This window comes from Tyto alba, unplaced genomic scaffold (assembly GCF_018691265.1).
Source record: "Tyto alba isolate M040663 unplaced genomic scaffold, T.alba_DEE_v4.0 Super-Scaffold_7, whole genome shotgun sequence".
Classification (NCBI taxonomy): domain Eukaryota; kingdom Metazoa; phylum Chordata; class Aves; order Strigiformes; family Tytonidae; genus Tyto; species Tyto alba.
Window position 1 is genome coordinate 11309057 of NW_024881328.1, and position 22235 is coordinate 11331291.

The following is a 22235-nucleotide window of genomic DNA, read 5'->3' on the forward strand; positions in this document are numbered from 1 at the left end:
CCGGCATGGCGAGGGAGAAGGCATTTTATAGCGCCAAGGACGTGCCTGAGACAGCTTTGGGAGTTTTAGGAAATTCTGGCTCGGGAAAGACCGTAGGGGCGCAAGTGGAAGCTGTGACCGGGGAGCCGGGTGGGGGGGGGGGCGGGGGGGCCCGTCCCGGGCCTCGCCGGCTGCCGCGGCCTTCCTGGACAGGGCGCAGGCCGCCCCAGCCCGCCTCGCCTCGCCTCGCCTCGCCGGGAAACGAAACTGAAAGGTAGCGGGGACGGCAGGCGCAGAGGCGGCCATGGCGGGGCAGCGGCCGGGCGCCTTCCCGCTGCTGGTGCGCGGCGACTGGGGTGCCGCCGAGCCGCCGCCCGCCCTGAGGAAGAAGCTGCTCTGCTACTTCCAGAGCCAGAAGCGCTCGGGGGGCGGCGAGTGCGAGCTGCGGGCCGGGAGCGGGGCCGGGGCCGGGGCCGGGCACCTCCTCGTCTGCTTCGCCCACCCTGAGGGTGAGGGGCCGGGGCGCGGTGAGGGGGGTGCGGCGGGGCCCGGGACGGCGGGTTGGGGGGGGCCGCGGCGGCCGGGGGGCTGCCCGCCTCCCCCCGGGCGGGGGGGCCGGCTCCCCGCGGAGCTGAGCGTGGGGCGAGCTGTAACGGCCTTTCTGCAACTTAAAACACATACGTTGGCTTAATTGTGGCCCGTGATGGAGTATATACTGTCTAGTATGTCATACACGAATCTAGAATATATAACATGGCATATACATCCTGTAATATGCAATATAGAATATATAATACATATTTGCTTATATATATGCTTAAATTCAGTGCTTAGTACTAGCCTCTGGGTTGCGTTTTGATTAACTCTTGCCTCTGTGTTAATAAATATATCCTGCTAGGTATATATACATATATAGTAATTTTGATGCATGGTAGTATTCTCTAGATTGCCCTTGGAACAATAAAGCTTATGTTAATATAATTTAATATATATTTTAGTTACAGCTATATGTTAAAAATATTACATATATAATATGCATGTATTTACATAAACTCGTGGCGAGGTGGAAAGCATTTAGCTGCAGTTGTGTTAAATGTATATATACATGCATGTACATGTATGTGCATAAACACATATATATACACACTTTTTTTTTTTTTCCCCCTGCTTTATCATGCCTTCCAGTTGCTGATTTGCCCAGCTGGTAAGTTCAGGACATAGAACCACAAGCCATTTTGACACTGGCTGGAAGAGGGTGTGCAGGGTGTGTACTGGGACCCTCCAGCTGCAGCCCCAGTGCGGGGCTTCCCGCTGGGCACCAGCCAGGAAATGCGTGGTGGAGCTGAGCTTTGCTTCTTGGGTTTGCTTTTTTTTTTTTGGAAATGGTATGTTTCTGTTCTTCCTTTTCAGGAGGAAGGCGTCGTTCTGTGTTGGTGTTATGGGTTTAAAGCTCTTCCATTTTGTGGGACAGTATGTGCGTCCTAATGTAATGGTGGACAAATGCTACATGATTTAAAGTTGTATTTCTATTCAGATTGTCACTGGGGTTTTTTGGTTTTATTTAGTGAGGCAACGAGTTCTTGAGAGACAGTCTCATAAGCTGTACTTGGGAGAAAAAGGAGAATTGGAGTTGATTGTCACAGAGCCTGAAACTGTACTAGCTGATGAAGAGAAAGCGTTTGAAGAAAAAATAGTTCCCACAAAGGTGAATAAAAATTGTAATCCTTACCAGAGCTTTGAAGTAGTGGTGAGAGTGTCAAATCAGTTACTGATATTTTGCTTTCATTCTATTTTAGGCTTTGGATGCCACGAGCAACCTTCAGACAAAAGGTAAAATGTTATCCATTGCCCTGTGTGCTGATTCCTCATAAAACAAAGATGCTGGTGCTTTTCTCCTCACACAGCTCCAGTTCTGTGGGGAGTTGTGCTGAAAGTTTCTGAGTTTCACAGTCTGACTCAGGTGATACGAGGAGAGATGTCTGGCCAGGGATGCTGTAGACTTGATCAACAATGGAGTTCACCTTGCCAGACTTAGACCACAGACTTGGTTTTAGCTTCTAACATAGCCCTTTTAATCAGAGGAGCATTTCCAGAGAGGAATTTATTTCCCTTATCCTGCGTAACTGCTCCGAGATCTGCGTAGAAACACCTAGATTGAAGGTCTTAAGCCCAGGCCCAGTGTCTTTGTGCTCCACATGGTTAGGAGAGCCTGTGAAGGCAAGTGGTGTATCTCTCCAGTGCCTCAGTGACTTCGGTTAGGTTCTCTTTCAGCAATAGTCTGATAAGCTTTATGATTCAGAAAACAATCTAGAAAATAGCACACTCAACTATACCCGCACCCATGAAGAGTAAATACTCAGCCCCAGGAGAGACCAGTTAATCAGGAAGTTCTTCAGTAATTACTCCCCTACCTTTTCCTTTCAGTATGAAGTCTTGTCTGGTGCCATTTTGTGTGGTTTTCCTCCTTTCAAAATTAAGTACTCAAAGTTGCGATCTACTATTAGTTATACTACAGAGGACCCTGAGAATCTCCAGATGCAGTTCTTAATCGCTTTGTTGGGTCAGCCTACCTTTAAGTTTTGGCTTTTTTGTACTTTCTTCCGTGGACATAGTGGAGCAGGTGATTCTTGTTGGTGATTTAGAAGGTAATAACTAGCATCTGTAGAGCTATTGCATCTGAGGTTATTTCTTTTGTTTTCCTCTTGTTGGGCTTATGCTGGTAGGCTTTCAAAGGCATCTGTCTTCTGTAAATGTTATGGGTTTGGTATCAGTTGTTGAGCTTGTAAGCCCAGCAGACAGAGCCAGCCTGCTTGCCCTGCCGCCTGCTTGAACCTTCCCACCCCACGTCTCTGTCTCTCTCCTTGGGGCTGCCCCCCACGGCCTGCCTGTTGGGCACTACCCCAAGATTTAGTTATTTCTGGGCATTGTGGAGCAAAAGCAAGCAGAGACCTTACCCTGCCTCGCCCCCCAGCAAGGGGGTCAGGAGTACAACTGCTCTTCCGAGCTCCTCTTCTTTCAGTCATACCTGTCCTTTGCCCCAGCCAGAGATGGTGGCCTTGGAGGTGGACACTGAGGGTGGTGAGCACCAGGGTTTTATTCAATGCTCATCTCCACACCGTTGTGCAGGGACGTGCTGGTTTACCAGACATAGAGGGGCTTATGCTCCTGCTTGTGTTCACTGGGGCAAGGAGTGGAGAGCTGCCTTTGTTTGTCCTGTGGCGCCCTTTGTCCTGTGAGCTCAGTGACCGCTGTTTTTCGTGACTTGTTGGACAGTTGTGTCACCGGACACCCGAGTGACACTCAGGAGCACATCGTTCTCATTCAGAGGTTCTCTCCCACCTTCACCCTTATCTGTCTGCAAAGCTGGACATGTGCCTTTCTCTGGCAGCCGCTGGACTTCTGGGGTACTCAGTGGGCACCCCTGTTATATTTTCTAGCAGAAAAATTTTGTTGCATCCCTGCCAGCCTTCCGTGTACATGGGTCCTTCAGTGCTGTCATGCCACACTGGTGGCACAGCACGGTGGTTATCAGAAGGCTTTGCATCAAGTTGTGCAGAGCAGAGAGCTCTGGATGTCCCAAGCTACATTCAGGCTGGTTATGCCTGCACCCAGGCTAAGAAACAGATGCAGTGGCTGCAGGGTCTCTCACAACCCTTATCAGTGCCTGAGCAGCTGTGGAAAAAGATCTCAATGGATTTTATTTTATTTTATTTTATTTTATTTTATTTTATTTTATTTTATTTTATTTTATTTTAATCTCCTACCTGGAAACATACCGGTGGCTTGGACTTGTTTACTCATAGCTATTTTTGTGCCACCAAAGCAGTTTCCTGCAGCCCCTCAGAATATTGCATCTGAGCTGTTTTGGATCCTAAAATGTCCAGGAGTACCCTGCAGTATTTAACTGGTTAGGTGATCTCTTTTCTTGGGAAAGGAGAGTAGGGGTAAGCAAAATCTGTTTATTCCAGGAAATGTGTACCAATATGTCATGTGGCTTATTTCCCTTTCTGTTAAAGATGATGCAGAAGCCTTGCAGAAAGCAGAGAGTTCTGTTCAGAACAGTGAGCTCCAGGAGGAATCTGGCTCTGCAGAGAGCATTGCAGAGAAGTCCACAGAAATGTCATCTTCGGTAGTGTTTGAAAACATAGAAGGATGCAGTCCAAAATGCTTACGTATGTTGTTGGAGAACATCAGCGGCCTGGCAGTAGATGATGACTTCACTGTGGAAGTGATACCTGAAACAAATGTTGCTGTAGCTACCTTTATAAAAAGCATCGGTAAGACAGGATGAACGCTATCATTCATTTCCTTGTATATATGTAAACTTTCAAAGCTTGATTCCTCTTCTGTTAGAGATTCAGACAGTTTTAGAAAGGTACCTGGGCTGTAGTCTCTCAAGAAAGATACAAGTCTCGTATACAGCTCTGTTGAGATGCCTGTGATCCAAATGTTACACTGAAAAAAGAAAGTTGTGGCATCTTCATTAATTGAAATTGGGTGGGAATGTTTCATTGTCTCTCCTATTTCGGGTTAGATGGAGAACTGGAAGCAGAGTGAGTGTGGAGATGAGTTCTACAAATTATTGAAGTATATAAAGTCTATGCTTGAGAAGATGGTGAAACTTTGAGAAGTGCTTAGTTTATACAAGAGATAAATGAGAATGGAACAGAGATGTAGGAGTAGTGAATAGCAGAGAGTAAAATGGCTGCGTCCATTTCTCCTTTTTTGTTACAACAGAGTTATTTGGCACCAAAGACAGGGAGAAATAGACTCGGCTCATGTCTTTGCCAGAAGTGATAGCCAGGTCTGATAACAGGGTAGGAAAACATAGTCAGTTCATAGTGCTTTTCTGTTTACAGATACCGAAGAATTTGTCAAAAAGTGTTCACAAAACAAGAGAGTTAAGGAATTCAAAATAACTGCCAGGCTTCTAGAATTGACCCAGAGCATCAAGGTTGAAAACATACCAGCCAGCATTTCCACAGACTACATCACAGTTTACTTTGAGAGTACGCGGAACGGAGGAGGGCCTGTGTCAGACGTCCAGCTCTTCCCTGAGGAGAACTCTGCCATCATTACTTTCTGTGATCACAAAGGTAACTCTGTCCTTTGCCTGACCAAAGTGCTCCCAAGTGGAGGACCTGAGAGAAAATTACTGCAAATTTAGGCATTAGGAGAAGCCTGGATTGCTGTTGCTAAAGCCAGCGTATACTGTCCTGTTCCAGGGAAGTGCTCTGGATTTAGAAATACTGCTGCATGTTTAGGGTTTCAGAATCTCTCTGGTTTTTTATGTTACCAAAGGTTCATTTTAATACCTACTTTGTGCATGGATTGTTCCCACTGATGTTTTTTCCCCATTTACAGTGGTTTCTATCTGCAGTATGACATGAATTGTACTTGCAGGGAGAAGAAGCAGGATTCGTTAATGACTTTAGCTTTCACAGTTAGCTTTCATAAACTAATTAAGGTCAAATATGTTCATTATCAGGGAAGAATAGAGCTAAAGGTCAATTTTGTTATTATTCCTTGTGTTGAATCACTGTCCCATTTTTGTGCCAGCACAACCCCTGGTAAATATCTCTGTATTAGGAGATGCCTGGCTTAGTAAATTCCTTTATTTTTAGTTAAAGATATCTGCCAGGTGATTGGGTTTTTTTCTGACTCTCAGAATTTGCTTAAGAATATTTTGTATATTAAATTAATGTGTAATTTGCTCATCGTAATGTGGTTTTAAGTCCCTGCCAACATTATAATTCCTTTCCTTTGTCCATTCCAATTGAAATGGCAAAAAAAAAAAAAAAAAAAAAAAAGTAAAAATGCATTAGCACAAAGAGTTTTAGTTTAAGTTAAGAATAGGGAGCATTTCACAGCAGTAACTTGATACGGCCCTGCTCTGTGGTGGGATTTCCTTAGGAAATTAGAGCAAGGCATAGCTGTACAGGCAAATACAGGAACAAGCATACTTACCAAACTGGTTGGAGCCAAGCCTTTTATTTTGTCCCCTAGAGAGTGGTTTGGAAATAAGAAAGACATAAAAATAGATGTTCCAAATGAAAAAGAAAAAAAGTTACTTTATTCATTGTAATAGTTCTAAGAACAGTCATTTGCTTGATTTGAAGTTAATGATATATCTTTCTTTGTCTCCATGTATGCCCACTTTTAGATCTTAACACTGTCATGAAAAAGCAACATTTACTAGAACAGACGCAGATTTCTGTGTATCCGTATTACCACTCCCTGGGAACAGCACTCTATGGAGAAGAAAGACCAACTGTCAAGATGCCAGAACCCATTGGGGTGCCACTAGATCCGTATGTCTGTCAGTTTTTACAAAGGCAGGCTAAACTGATCCAAGACATAAATCAGGAAATGGCAATTTGCCATTGTGAGCTCAAATGGCCCCAGACAGACTGTTCACACCCAGAAGTTATGTTGTGCCCATCACCATCTCTCTCCGAGCCGAAAAAGCCAATGATTAAGTTGATCAAGACATGGAAGCAAGATGCCTCTAGTGAATTCTCACGTATCATGGCACGTTACATAGCTATAAAATGTAAAGTAAATTCAGTGCATTGGAAGGACGTGAAAAATAGATTGGTGAAAGATGTTGCTTTGATCATAACTGATATTTCTGAGGAGATGGTAGTGATTGCAGGCAACAGAGCAGCAGTGGACAATGCAGAGAAAGAAGTGAGGGAATGCATGGAAAAAGCCATGAAGCAAAGTGAAAGGGAAAAACAAAGCATAGAAATTTCAGTGTCAGTGATCCCAGGGAAGTATGCTGTTCTGCACAATGCTGGGCTAGAAGAAAATATTCACAAAGAATATCCGTGCTTAAAGATCTTTTATGATGACATAAAAAAAACTGTTCAGTTGTGTGGATTACCTGCGGAAGTATATAAAATCAAAGCTGACTTACTGGAAAAGGTATTGAATATGCCATGTACATCAGTTACCGTTGACCCCCATGTTTTCTACTATCTACAGCGTGTAGATAATAAAACAATGTCAGAGACATTATTCACTAGGAAAAACATTAACACTTTTTATAAGCTTGAGGATGATACTGTGTTGCTATTTGGAGATGCTCCCAAAGATCTCTTAGAAGCAGAAAAACAAATGAAAACAGGCTTAGACTACAAGTGCATCAACGTGGAGGACAGTGAAGTCATTAAAAGGGAGCAGTGGAGGAGTCTTCTTGCCTCCTTGCATAAGAAGTACAATTCTTCGCTGGAAACCGTAATCATTGATGAACCTGCTGGAAAAGAAAATAAAGTGATTATTATTGGCTTTTCTAAGGCTGTAATGGAAGTTTATCAGAAACTTAATGATTTTATAGATAGAAACACACATGTGGAAAAAGTAATCCCGGCTGAATCGGTGGTGGTAGTGCAGTTTGTAGAGAAGGAAAAATCCACTGTTTATCTTGAAGTGAGGAAGAAAGGTGTGACAGTAAGTTTTGACACCAAGACACCGTGTATTTCCCTGAGTGGACCAAGAGCAGAAGTGCCAAAAGCAGTCACCATGTTTGAAAAAATTCTCTCATCACTTTACTCGAAAAATGTGCCAATTGATAAACCGGGAGCCAGAGAGTTCTTCACTGAGAGGAAAGATTCATGTGTTTTTGAGGCAAAGCAGAAATTTAGCTGTTTGATTAGGCTGGCAGAAGAAGAAGAACAGCAACAACAACAGAAGGGTGAAAAAGTTGGTGATGAAAAGAAAAGCAAGCTCTGCTACAAGAAAATGCTGCCAGATGGAGTTGTAATAGCAGTGTATAACACTAACTTGTGCACTCACCCTGTTGATGTTGTGGTAAATGCATCTAATGGAGACTTGAAACTCATCGGTGGCCTTGCTGATGCACTGCTGAAAGCAGCTGGTCCAGAGCTGCAACAGGAGTGCGACGAGCTGGTGAGGAAGAACGGGAGTTTGCAGCCTGGGTGCGCAGTTATCACGGGCGCTGGGAAACTCCCCTGCAAGAACGTCATTCATGCTGTTGGGCCCAGGTGGAAGAAGGATGAAGCGGAAAAGTGCGTGTGCTTGTTAAGAAAGACAGTGAAGAAAAGTCTGCAACTAGCTGAAACATCTAAATATCGTTCCATAGCTCTGCCCGCTGTAAGCGGCGGGGTTTTTGGCTTCCCACTGCAGAAAAGTGTAGATTCAATTGTATCCGCCATCAAGGAGACCTTGGAAGAATCCATGGGGGAGAGCAGCTTGAAGGAGGTTCATCTTGTGGGTGATGCTGAAGAAACAGTTCAGGTTCTGTGTAAGACAGTAAAAAAAATGTTTAAAGATAAATCATCCTCCCCGATAGTGCTGATGCCATCCTCGGAAAACTATAAGGTGAGAGAAAGCCAGGAGAAGAGGAAAGAAGACCTGCAGATGGTTACGACAAATGAAGGACTTTGCATCCGAGTAGAGAAGAAAAATGTTCAGGAAGCCATGGTAGGTTTTTAATTTCCCACTTCTTTCTAACTTGATGTGAAGATCTTTAGATTTAAATAGGAAAGGAAGAACAGTAGGCTATATTGTTTTACAAAGCGATTGCTATGTGAGAGTGAAGCAGCGGCTATGTGCTAGCTAAATAAGGATGCAAGCTTGCAAAACTGATGGATTTCAGACTGGGATCTGTCACTTTTCTGCCACCATTTCTAGTGGGCAGCTGTGAATTTCAGGATTATTCATTCCCAGCTAGGTTTTATTTGTTCTTCAGTTCTAAGGCCAACATGTAAAACAGTTTACTTTTTTTCTAATGGGGAAATATTAAAATACTTTCTAAAAGTATATGATCTGTAGCTATATAGGTTGGATATTATGGGAAATCAGCACCTGTCTGGGCTGCTGTTGTGAGTCATGCTAACAGGGAGGATGTAGCTTACTTTTTTTCAGTTCCCTTCTTTTTGGATAGGTTAAAGACACAGTAAGTGAAGAAGTTACTGGACTGTAGAAGAGCAACCCTGTAGAAGAGTGCATGCTTAGATTATTTTGCCAAAGTCTATATCTGATTCTATTTATTTTTTTTCCTCCATTTTCTTTTTTCATTCTTTTTGCTAACAGAGCCTTTAACTACTACGCATCTAGACCATCAAGACTCAATTTACACCTCTGATCTTTCTCTTATGGCTTTTTCTTTGGTGATGCAAAGTGCATCTTGATAAATTTATCTTTTTTTTTTTTTTCAACAGCCCCTTATTTTCATATTTTGGGAGTTTAAAATTTCCCTAAATAATAATATTTTTCCTGTTGTTTCAATATTAGTTGTTTCAGTTATCATTTGGTGCTTGTAAAAGCCTATTCCAATAAAAGAGCAATACTAGATGTAAAAAAACCTCAGTATGACACACATTGAAAATACTTCGTAATTAAAAGGCAAATGCTAGACTTCAGGGCTTTGCCTGTTTTACTTTATGTAAATATGACAACCTCCCTTCACCTCATTTTGGTGCATGAGGTGCTGCTTTTTTGCTAAGGTGTAGACAATCCCACTTCAGTGAAAAGGAGGAAAGGGACATTAAACTTTCTACATTATGTATACCTTATACAATACATGTATCTTACATCCTGTGATGATGCTAGAGAAGAAGGAGCAATACTGAAGCATTTCTTTGCAAGGAAATGTAGCAAAGGCTGGGTCTAGGGAGGGGGTTTGAGGCAAGCTGCAGAGGTTGGGTTTATTTCACCTGCCCAGACATTGGCATCTGCTCAGGAGGAGGTGAGTCACACCCTTACCTCCCCTGAGGGCTTGACAGCTCTGCCTGGATGGATGGAAGGATGGATGGATGGATGGATGGATGGGTGGATGGGTGGATGGATGTATGTTAGTACTTACAGTGGGTATGATGCTGCGGTAGGCTTCCTGCAAATCCAGGAATACTCAATATGCAGAAGCTGTTCTGAAAACCAGGTTATTTCTCCACTGGCAACTTGGTTTTTGTGCTGTTCATTGCTTTGGTAGTGATATTAGTCTCGATGCATATTTTTACTTGAAGTCTGGCTACAGATATTTTCATTGTAATTTTGTTCCAGACGGATGTTATTGTCAATAGTGTTGGCACAGACCTGAACTTTGGTGTGGGGCCTCTTTGCAAAGCCTTGTTGGAAAAGGCTGGACCAGAACTCCAAGTAGAGTTTGAGAGTGAAATACAAGCACAGGTTGCTGGTCAAGGGAGTGTGCTCTGCACCAGTGGATGTGCTCTGGCCTGCAAGTCCGTACTTCATGCCATACTTCCTGTGTGGGATAAAAAAGGACAGACCCTGAAGGTACATTTTAATTATTTAAAAAATAAAATGTTTTGAAAACAGATTTATTTGGGATCCTATCCTGAAGTCTTCGGATTTAAAATAGTCAGTTTAAGATGACTTAGTGAGCTTCAAGATGCCTTGATGTGCTGAGAGCTTTTTCTCATATCAGTGTAGTCTCTATGGAACTAATAATAAATTATGCATTAAAAAAAAAAAAAAAAGATCTTTGCTGTGTTTTACAGACCCTAGAAGATATAATCAATTACTGCTTGAAGAAGACCGAAGAACTTGGACTGAAATCTATCACTTTCCCAGCTATTGGAACTGGAGGATTTGGATTTCCTAAAACCATTGTTTCTAGGCTAATGTTTGATGTGGTATTCGAGTTCAGTAGTAGTCGTGCTTGGAAGACTCTCCAGGAAGTTCATTTTGTCTTGAATCCAAAAGATGTGGATAACATTCAGGTAGTTCTTCTCAGGACAAAGCTGTCTGTGTTTCATACTGTTCTAGTTATGCCCTAATATATTTTAGTTATATTACTTTCTTAGGGGAATGATTTAGCACTTTCTTACTGCTGTGGGCCAGTGACAGGGGGATGTCTCTCCAGTGTCTTATTCAGTGTCTCTGAAATATAAACTCTCAGCAAGCACAAGCTACAGACAATTGGCTTCACTGCTGGCACTGTAAACACCTGTAGATGCTCACTTACCTTTTGACAGAGGAGTTCTGGCAACGCAAAGACAGTATCTGTTATCACACTGTCCACACTGAGGCTTCCACTGTTATTAATGATACTTAAACGTGACTGTAAAATGCATCAGGTGGCTCAGCAAGAGCTACATGACTCTTAATGTTGATTATAGAAATATTCAGTATATAAACTCTGACATATCATCTTTGGTACCTTTGTTCTCTTTTTAGGCTTTTACCACTGAACTGCAACATAGGGTAGCTGAAAGTTGCAATGCTGCAACACCACAGTCAAGTAAGTTGTGTAGGGGCAGGAGGTGGGACACGGGGGAGAATGTAAATACTGTAAAGTGCTTTTATAAGTGTCAGGAGTTACCAAGACACGGAGCATTTTTTTTCTTCCTAATAGACTGGCATTCTTGAAGAATTTTTTTTGTTGAGGGCATGATCATCTCTTAGTGATGCCAGTCTTATCACATGGAAGAGGATATCCTGGTAGGAGAACTGTTAGTTTGTCCTACTTAAAGGGTATAAGAACTTGTTATCACTTTTCAAAAAAAGCCATAAAAAACATGTATTTCTGTACCTTTAATTTCCAATATAGAGATATACAGAGTTAGTAATTTATTTTCCATTTATTGACAGTGGTGTGACAGTAGCAAAAACATATGAGTGAACTGCATCAACGGCAGAGCCTTATTCATAGGAATATAAAGCTCGCTCTTCTCAGTTGCTGTATCAGTGAGATGAAGTTAAGAGTGTGCAGATAAAATATGAATTCAATACGTTTAGTCTAGAAGTAAGGAACAGTTTTATATCTGTGAGGGTAAAGATATGAAATAGCTTACGGAAGTGTGATTGGATCTCTATTGGTGGCAATGCTCAAGCTGGATACTCCACTTGTAAGAGTTAATTCAGGAAACTGTTACAGAGCTGGCCAGATCAGATAACCCCAAGAGTCCTTTCTGAATGTATATTGCGTGAATTTACATGAATAGAAATGGTTTCACAGTATTTAAACAAGAAGAATACTATGACTTCCTGCTTTCAGAAATGGAGTAGAGAGAAAGGCAGAGACTCTCCAGGTCCATCTAACTGATCTAGTGCATGTTCCTTAAAAGGATAAATTGAAGTTTCCTTCAATGGAAGAGAATAATACCCCAAACAAGAGGAGAGGTGTTTTAAGGTATTTTTCTTTCCCTTTCAGGTTTCATCAGGCCTGTTTCAACTGAAGTGTTGGGAGTTTATGAAATGCAGATTGGTTCCATTATACTCCAAGTAATTAGTGGAGATATTACCAAGGAGGATACGGAGGTTATTGTAAATGTATCAAATCCAACATTTGATGCCACATCAGGTGTTGTATTGAATATGTAGCTTTTTAATGATAAATTTAGTTTTTAGAAGGGGGTAGGGGAAAGAATTGTCCATATGTAAAATATTTATGAAGTATTTTTCAGATGAAAGAGTTGTGATTTTTCAGGAAACAGATCTTAAACAGGTTTTTTTACATGTCCTGAATATTCCATTTAGTTTCCAGACTACTCAAACAGAAGGAATCTGATCAGATTTTTCTTGTTTAAAACCAAAAATGCTTAAATAAAAGGGAATTTTTAGATCAAATATAGTTCTGAAAAACTGCTCTTGTCCTAATACGTTTCACTGTAAGCCAAAGCCCTTGTTAAGTAAATTGACCTATAAGAAGCAGAGGATTCTTTGGTGACAAGGTGAATTGCAAGCATGAAAGATGTCAAATGATATAATTCAAAACAATCGGAGAGTTTGGTGAGGGGCATACTATTGGCTGGTGAAGCAATTAAATAGGAATTACTCTTAATGATTTCTAATCAATAATGAATGCAGTGTTTTCTTTGCAGCCAGTGCAGTGTGTCATGGAGTGTACTCTGAAGAACTAGCAAGGCTTTGCACTTTGTAGGATCTTGCCATATGAGAATTTGGGGTATTTGTAGAGTACAAAAGTTGGGTAGAGTATTGAGTACAAATAGCTAAATTGACTTACTGAATATGTATGCTTTTCTTATATAATTTCAGGGGTCTTCAAAGCAATTATGGATGCTGCTGGTTCCCAGGTAGCAGAAGAATGTGCTCAATATGGTATGTTACAGCATACTATTTTGACTAAATTATTTTTTTTTGTTCTCTCTGTAAACTTAAGGTTGTTTTATAATTCTCTACTCTGATGGGATAATTATTATATCTGAAAAAATAGCTTTCACTTCTAGGAATTTTGAAAAGTCCTTTTGTTTTGACACCTACTTTGAGAGTTTTTCTTTTGACAACTGAACAGAAGATGGATACAGTTTTCTGATGATAATAAGTGCTGGGAAATTTATGGAATTTAAGTTCTTTACCTCTGAAATTGCTCAAGCATGTTCTTGACTTCAGAAACAATTTAATTGACTTGAGCATAATTTTTAAACTCATCTATTGTCAGCTACAGGAGAGCTGAAGTTTTGAAACTGAACAAAGTGGTGGAAGACAGTCTTTTAAAATCCAAGAGTAAATCTGGGCTTATATTCATAAATATATATTTTTTTTTAATTGAAATAACATTGCTTTGCTTATCACCCTGATCATGAGTTCTGTAGTCTGCATTCTGCCACACCAGTAGAGCAGTAAAATCCCAACTCATTGTGGTTGGCCTCTACGAGCACAGAAGGGAATACATTCTAGTTGCATAAACAAAATGTTCCTGCTCTGAGTCCAGAAGTTAACCTTCAAAATGGAATTTCCTGGATATTTTTCCCAGCCTTTGGCTCTGCAGGCTCTCCCTGTTTATCAGCCTGACCTCAGCACGTGCAGAGCATCTTACAATCAGTCATTACTTTTGTGACCAGTGAAGTGGTATGTAACTGTGTTCATCAATCCATTTATCCTCACAATATGACTCCATTTTGAGGTGTTTGTAACCAAACACGAGTGCTCTGAAAAAAACACAATCTTTTTAAAGATGCCATACCACAGTTCTTAGATCAGTTGGTCATTATCTTAATGATATTATTTTAACCCTTCAGCTCTTCTGCAGAATAACAGCTTGAGCTCTCAAGGAATAAGTGGCATAAGAAAGGATTTCTCATATAAATGAATTGTGCACATTCTGTTGGCATGCTTCAAAGTAAAAGTAAGCTGTATTTAAATGCAACATAAATTCTTAAGTTGTACTTAATAAGAAACTACTTTGTAGTAGAGATCTCAGGGAAATTGGAAAACACCCAATTACTTTAATTACTTTCCTAAATTAATTCTGCAGTCAGAATATTTACAGAGAAAAACAGAATCAGGTAAAACCAAGGTAATATAGCTCACAGTGGATTTCTTTCTACTTTTTCCACTTCTCTTCTAGCATCAATATAACCAGCTGGCTTATCAAAAGAGATAGTCACTTTGAAAATGTTATGTCTCTATCTTCTCTCTTCCAGCTGGGCAGTGTCAAAAAGGCTTTATTACTACACGAGGTGGAAAACTGTTGTGCAGTAACATCATCCATTTGATTCACAATAACAACGTGAAGAGTCAGGTCTCCAAAGTGCTTAACGAGTGTGAGCTAAGGATGTATAAATCTGTTGCCTTCCCAGCAATTGGAACAGGTTTGCATTTTCTTGGGAAAGTAATGGGGATCATTCAGAAACTGGGATAAAGTTAATTCCTCTGATATGGCTAACAGTAGACTTGTACAAGAAACTCTGTAAACTTGCAGTTTGTGAAGGTTCGTTGTAATCAGTTCAAACACCACTTGCACACTTCAAAAATGCTGTTTTAAAGTATAAATATCACAGTCAATATTGATTGAGCAAGAACACCTAAAGAAAAGGTATTGCACCATAAAAGACATTCTGCCCCAGAACAGACTGTATTTCAGCTGGCCACCCTGCACCTTTCTTCAAACTTCCCACAGACCTTGCTTTGGGATTTCAAACACATGGAGGTGCTGGGGTTGGGTTTTGTAGGCGAAGAAAGCTGGAGTTGTCCCAAGACCAAAACTTTGCCTGGCTGACTATGGAAATCATGGGTCGGGTACAGAATACCTGCAGTTTACACCTTTGTAGGTCTTGTTTCAGCCTACCTGCTCCCGTGGAGGGCAAGAGGCAGGCTAGCTTCTTTGGCTTAAGCTTCTGGTTTGCTTGGGAAGCGGGCCTTGTAGAAAGGCAGGGTATCCTTCTCAGACCAAGGCTCTCCTGATTGTGAGAAGTCATGAGCTGGTACTTGCTCAGAGTGCCAGGTTAGGGTAGGAGCTGGTGTGGGGGTCACTGTTGGACTCGACAGTGATATGTATGATAGGTCCCCTAGACTGCCAACCTCATCTGTATGCTGGTGTCACAATGGCCGTCCAAGGGATGCCATGGCTGAATTTGGCAGGGGTCCCACCAGCATTTCAGGATAAGCTCTAGGTTACACTTCAGGCTTGTTTTAGGGCAATGAAAGCCATTGTTTTGAGCTTGCTGTTCCTGTTTGTATGTTGAAATACATTGCAGGCTTGTGCCAAAATCCACCGTTTCACTTTGGTACCTGGTTTAAAGATCAAGACAGAGTTAGTGATGTGTGGGTTTAAAAATATCAGGAGGATGCTAAGGCTGAAGTGCTTGTTGGAGTCTCAGGGTAAATGAGGGGCAAATCCCAGAAGGGCTTCCTGGGTCTGTGTAGAGTGTCAGCTCCTGGAGCTCACAGGCTTTGGTGTAAAGCTGAGGTTAAGCTTGGGGCTTTGGCCAGAAGCGAAGGAGAGAGGAACACCAAGCTGTATCAGCTGGGGTCATGGTATCTGTTTCCTGGATGCTGCCTTGATTTAAGTACTGTTCAGTGATACATGCCTTTTATTTTTGTTTAGGTCAAGCAGGACAGAGTCCAGCAAAGGTAGCTGATGACATGTTGGATGCTATAGTGGAATTTGCAAGCAAAAGATCAGTACAGCACTTGGAAAAAATTAAAATCGTCATCTTCCAGACAAATATGCTCAGAGATTTTTATGAAAGCATGAAGAAAAAAGAAGATTCAGATTCATCCACAACAAATTCATGGGTGTCTATGTTTAAATGTAAGTAGGTGGGTTATCCATTTGTATGGGCATGTAAAACTACAGATATTTTATTTAAAACTAATAACTAACACATCTTTCTTCACAGCACTTTTTTGGGGCAAAAAACAACACACTGAGAAGACAAAAAACATGGTTTTGGAGAAGAAAGTTAATTTAGCCACATTTCAGATTTGTGGAGAAAGCAAACAAAATGTGGATGCAACTGAGGCCTGGATAAATGATTTAATTTTAAAGGAACAATTTGAAAACAGTATTTCAGATGAGCTAATTGAAAAATTTGGTGAGAGACAAATTGCCACCTTGGCAGATCTCCAGAGAAGGAAGCATGTTACCATTCAGCTTGAAAATAAACTTTCCCCGCCTTGCATTAAAATTTCTGGTATTAGCAGGGATGTCTGTTTTGTTTTTGTGGAAGTTCAAAAAATGATCCAAAAAATTAAGGATACTGAAGAAGAACAATCCAAGGCAGAACTTGTTTATAACCTGGTAGAATGGAGGTATCCAGGAAGCAATGATAGCTTTGTTGCTTTTGATAAACTGACAAATATGCAGCTGGAAGATGCCAAAATAGCTAAAAAACCGCATCTTACTGTCAAAATTAACAAGAACAAGTACAAGGTGGATCTGAATACTCTACAAGCTAACGATGACCAAGGAAAAACTATAATCATTCAACGTGTGCCAAAGAATGAAGGTAAATTACAGCTTTGTTAATAAAACAACGTTTAATAGTGATTGTTGAATTATAATTTTGGTAAATGCAAATTCAGGTATTCCAAAGAAGTAAGCTATCCATAGCTTTTTTTCCTTTCCCTTCCCACCCCCTGCCCTGCCCAAGCATGCCATAGCCAGCAGTTTTAGTGTCATAATTAGTGGCTGGTATGACTGAAATCAGAACATCTATTTTAAATACAAATATGATCTGAATGTATGTGACTAGTGAGCATAGATTTCATGCTGAAGTCTGACAAAGGAAGTGGCGTATGAAGAATGCATAAAATTCTGTCGTTTTCAACCTTGTCTTAGTTAGGTACTGGCATGGGGATAGTTACAGTAGAGAAAATGTAAAGTCTTAACAGTGCATTACAGAGCTAGTGGTGTACTGAAGAGAGAGAGTACTCTTGGAATAAAGTACTGTGTAAGATACTGTCGTCTCTATGCAGTTGGTTTGTAAGACATGCCTACAAAACTCAGCTAGATATCTGTGATAATAATGCAATCTGTTTTGCAGATAATCAGTCAATAGAGCTCCCTACACAGTGGGAAGACATGCAAAATAAACTGGTCAAACTGGTGAATCTCAACCCATCACATCAGGAATATGTGGAAGTTCAGAAAAAATTTAAGAAAACCTGTCCCAACTTTGTCATAGAGAAGGTGAAGTCCTGGGGCCGGGGGAAGTGAATTCTTGGGCTGAAAATATTAATATGCTTTCTAAAAATTGGTAAGGTGTCTGCAACCCAATACACCTTTCACATGTCAGTGTCCCCAGCGCTGTACAGGGTTGATATAAATCAAATCAAATTTCCCAAGAGTTGCCCTGCCATTTCTGCCTTCTAATAATGCCAAACCAGTGATCATCAGTCTTCAGGCTGGCTTTATGTTCAGCTAATGTGGTACTCACTAGTTAATGTGGTATTTCCAATTAGGAAATTCTGTATTGAAATGGAAGCATGAGCAAATGCATTCAGAATACAAAGGAAAATACAAAACCCTTACAGACTGGCCATAAAGCTTTTTACTGTATTACTACTTCTTCCCTGTCAGTCCCAGAGCCTTTCAGGCTAGACTGTTGCTTTTAACCAAAGTAGCAAGATTTGATCCTGCTTATTGAAAAGTCTGCAACACAGTGCACAGATTTAATTGCTAGGGAGAAGATGGAATTATTCAGAATCAGGAGGAGTGATAAATAGGAGAAAATACAGTGAAATTAAGAGTGAAAATAAGTGTTTGAAAAATTTTCTTCCATCATGAGATCCAGTGAGCATAGTCACTAAGACACAAATAGAACAAAATAGTGTACAATAGAAGACATCAGGTAGTGGCATGAAGTCTTTTTGCATTGAAAATAGAAAGCTGTTACAGCAATGCCTTTAAGATTATACTTTGATGCAGATAGTAGACTCTTTTGCCCAAGCTATATTCACGTTGTTGGCATAGGGAGCCAGCAACATCTATCCTCCCACCAATTTATGTTTCTATAGGAGTTTCTTACAGGTTGCTAAGCTAGACACTAAAGGAAGTAATCTTGACTTCCAAGCTGAAATCTAGAAGAGAAACTTAAATTCAGTCTACCCTTTGGTGAGAAAATCATCAGTGAAGATGATTAGGATGTACAGAAGCGATCTTGCATTGTTGCCTCTGGCAGTGGTACAACAGCCTATTTCTAAAAATGGCAATGCTCAGCTACCATGATTGCCTGTGTACATGGTACACGAGGCAAGACAAATGTATGCCAAAACTGACCAAGCTTGAAAACCTCTTACAAGCTACTTTGGTTTCTGATTTTTCAGGAGGCTCATATATTCAGTTCCCCAACTCAAACCACAAACAGGCTATAGTGAAAATTACTATAATTTCTTCAGTTTGATTTGGTTTTAATGCTTTCCTGCCACAATAAATATTGGTCTCTAACAGTATAAATATAGCTCTATTGTGTAATTTTGCAGATTGAAAGAATACAAAATCCCTTCCTCTGGAAGACATACCAAATAAAAAAAATATCTCTCTGTACAAAGAACAAAAATCAGAATAATGAGAAGTTGCTATTTCATGGGACAGCTGCATCCTCATTGCGCGCGATCAACTACAACGGATTTAATCGTGGTTTTGCTGGAAAGAATGGTGAGTCATTATCCAAAGGAGTTAATTTCCTAGACATGTATGAGGTGCTAGGGAATGTCAGTGTTATAGTGCTGTCAGCACAACATGAAGACTGAATAAAATTGGAAAATAAAATCATAAATAACTCCAGAGCATAATCTCTATGGACAGAGGAATTAACCTGTTTGATTGATCCCTTGTTGATAAATGCCAACATCTAGAGGGTATCAGAAAAAGCTCACCTACTCTGAAATCAAGCCTGGGCAGCTTTTGAGAAATGTTTTGTTATGATCAGCCTACAGAAAGGAACAAGGACCATTGTTCAGTATCCTCAGCTGAGATACTAACCACTAGCTGCTGGTATCTCTTCTCAAAGGCAGGTAGCAAAGTAGAGTTGCAGATACTTCTCCTGTTGCTTCCAAAGATAAGGACAGCACAAGCAATGAGAAGATCCCACTCCCCTACCATTTTTATGCATAGGAAATCAGTTGAAATTAATAAATTAATTCTTCCCCTTTAGTAGTTGTTAAGGACAACTATTAAATATTTAGCAGAAGGACATTCTTCATTAGTTCAAAGATCATTTTGTCCAGTTCCTCTAGTACAGTCCTGTTATGTTAATTATTTGGTGGCATTCAAAGATGAAGGACAGGATCCAAAGAAGTGGAATTTGGGCTGAATTGAGGTGCCAGTTGCTCTTAGAGGTCCTGCAACCTTACTTCAAAAGTCCTTACTTACTGTTCTTAATGTTTTCTTCCTTAAGACACAATTGTACATGCCTAGGGCTGACTTGATCTTGAGAGAGCTGGACAGCTTAGCTAAGATCTAGTTGACTCTTCAGTGTGGTCTGAATCTGTCATTTCTCTGTCTGGAGCCTGTAGAGGTTCTTACGCTGCTATTTGCTTGATAAAATGAAGCCCAACATGCAGAAAATACATCAGGCTGTGCACAGATAGAAATGGCAGCCACCATTTCTTTTTAAAACATGTCCAGAGGAGATGTAGGTTTGCTTTCCTGCTCTTTGGTAGTGCCAGGAGGTTGGATTTACTCAGTAAGAAAGAGCCCTTGATACCCATGTCCTCCTCTCTCTGCCTGCCAGTACTGACATCTCCCTCTCCATCTCGGCCAAAATTTATGATAGGAAAGGCACACTTTCCTTCTGGCCGGGTGGGTAGCTATGCAAAAATATCTAAAGATCAGAGCAGCCAGATAAGGAGGACCTGTCTGCCTTGAACAGCTTTCTACCAATGTCAGAAAAAAATAAATCTCTCTCCGACAAAGAAACTTGATTCCTCTAACTTGCTGTGAAGTGTAACTAGAAAGCTGTAATTACAATTATATAGTCATTTTAAGTTGAAAAGGCTCTTAAGATTTGCAGTTTGATGGATTTCAGGCTAAACCACAAGGCTAAACAGAGAGAGGAACCCTTTTCCCCATAGGAAAGGGCAGTCAAAACCTGGGTGTTGATACTTACCCAACATCTAAGTGGATTCATATTTGATTCTGATACAAAGGCTTATTTCAAGAATTTGCTGTTTAAACTCTAACCAAGTTTATAACTTCTGCAGAGTACAAAAAAAAAAATATATAAATGGAGCTTTAGAGATTCTTATGGGAATAAGAACACTATTTGAAAATGTTGTCTTTCCAAACAGCTGCAATCATTGGAAATGGAACCTACTTTGCCGTTGATGCACATTTTTCTGCTCAGGATACCTTTTCTGTACCGGATACAAATGGCAAAAAATACATGTACTTGGCTCGGGTCCTCACTGGGGAGTACTGTGCTGGGAGCAGAGGACTGATCACTCCACCGCCAAAAAACCCAGCAGATCCTACTGACCTGTATGACAGTGTGGTTAATGATGTGAATAATCCAACAATGTTTGTCATATTTAATGACATTCAGGCATATCCTGAATACCTTATTACTTTCAAAAGCTAGAATATTCTTGATAGCCTGGAAAATTTTAGTGCCTTTTACATGTGGGAATTAACATGGAAATTCTTGATTCTTGTTTACATCCAGGTTTCTTAAACCAAGTGATTATATATCTGTCCCTGTGTTTAAGTAAGTCTTCAACTTATCAACACACTGAGGCCAGGATAAGCAAATATTTTAGAGCACGCTATTTCCATATTCACATTTCAAATTCAGTTAAGTGGAGGTGTAGGCAAGAACTGTGAGAACAGCCCTGACCTCTTCCTCCACGAGGCAGAGGAGACTGGTATGAGAGGAAGCTGTGGCCTGAAGTAAGAGGTGCAGGGTAGGTCAGTGCACCTATGCATGTTCCTATTGCCAGTATTCACCATAAACCACAATGTGGCTGGCTGCCTGTGAGGATAAATTTAAAATACTCAGTGTTGGAATAACCTCACTTGCCAGAAGAGTTTTCAGTCATTCTCATGCATCCACTCATCCTTGTTGCTGAAGAAAAAAAATCCAATATTGAACACACACTTTGCATTTGTTGTTTCACCCCCTGTGGCATACTTTGTTATTCCCTAGGTATAAATTCCTGTATTCATACCCGGTTCTTAAGGGCCCCTGCATTAGGTACATCCAGTTTTCACATAGAGTCACTGCATCTGGAATTTTCAAGACAGGAAAGAGGGACTTGTAATTTCTTCTGGTCAGGACCAAAATGTTAACTCTTCTGTAGAATTACGTGTTTGCAGAGAGTCATCTACAGGGGCATAACTCAGTTGCCACGCTTAAACCATCTGAAAACTTTTAAAAGTTCTGTGAAACAAGTAAAAAATGGCATTTGTACCTCTTTGCAAGCTGTACACTTAATTATAGTGATAATCTTACAACTGCCCATCAAAAGCAATATACACGTGTTTTTAATAAAAGTAATTTCAATCAGCATCCTTGTGTTACTGAGTCATTTACACAAGGGAACAAAGGGACACACTTCAAGTAGAACTGTTGCTTTACATGTTAGTATCTTTGTTACAGTGATGCTGTAAACAGTGAGAAGGTGAAAAGGCTAAAGCAAATTTTTTTTCTTCTTTTGTCTGAGTGACAGAGTTGTGCACTCAGACTCCAGGTGAAATTATTCTACCTTAGTCCAAAGGTGACCTGTGCTGCAAATAGCTCCCAGGATGTCTTAAAACCCCGCAGCGGTGTTCTCATTGCCTGCAAAGGGGAAAAGTGCTTACGGTATGTGTAGGTGGCAATATAAAAAATTTCTGCTCTTCACAGCAGATGCCCATGCAACACTTCAGAGGGATGTCCTGCATAAATTCACATTTAAAACAAAACAGATTTTAAGCTACTCCTGCTTTAACAGATCTTGCTCCCTGTGAACAGGTGAGGATGCTTTTTTCCCTTCTCTGTTTTTTTGGGTGCTTTTCTGTGTTGTGGAAGCACTGCAGGAGCCGGAGTGCCTTGGTTTAACTGATGGAACCAGGCACCCACTGGCTTCTCCCCTGGCTGCCACTG

At 40.8% G+C, this 22235-nt stretch overlaps 1 protein-coding gene across 1 annotated transcript; it reads left to right on the forward strand.

Annotated features, from left to right (window-relative positions):
• The first annotated feature begins 5 nt into the window (after positions 1 to 5).
• Positions 6 to 21659, forward strand: LOC104362324 (protein mono-ADP-ribosyltransferase PARP14). Its single transcript, XM_042784400.1, has 18 exons — positions 6 to 129; positions 270 to 488; positions 1545 to 1684; positions 1776 to 1809; positions 3996 to 4256; positions 4839 to 5075; positions 6143 to 8424; positions 10006 to 10239; positions 10464 to 10685; positions 11143 to 11206; positions 12119 to 12268; positions 12964 to 13026; positions 14352 to 14519; positions 15755 to 15961; positions 16050 to 16658; positions 17196 to 17341; positions 18634 to 18808; positions 20443 to 21659. Exons 1-18 carry the CDS (start codon positions 6 to 8, stop codon positions 20730 to 20732), a joined length of 5625 nt encoding a protein of 1874 aa, XP_042640334.1. The 3' UTR covers positions 20733 to 21659.
• Positions 21660 to 22235: the final 576 nt, after the last annotated feature.

Excerpts from the sequence above, each read along its gene's own strand:
- LOC104362324 (XM_042784400.1), top strand. The coding sequence starts at position 6 with ATGGCGAGGGAGAAGGCATTTTATAGCGCCAAGGACGTGCCTGAGACA. Across the intron at positions 1,810-3,995 it reads GAGCAACCTTCAGACAAAAG|ATGATGCAGAAGCCTTGCAG; the intron begins GTAAAATGTTAT and ends TTTCTGTTAAAG. Across the intron at positions 15,962-16,049 it reads ATGGGTGTCTATGTTTAAAT|CACTTTTTTGGGGCAAAAAA; the intron begins GTAAGTAGGTGG and ends CTTTCTTCACAG.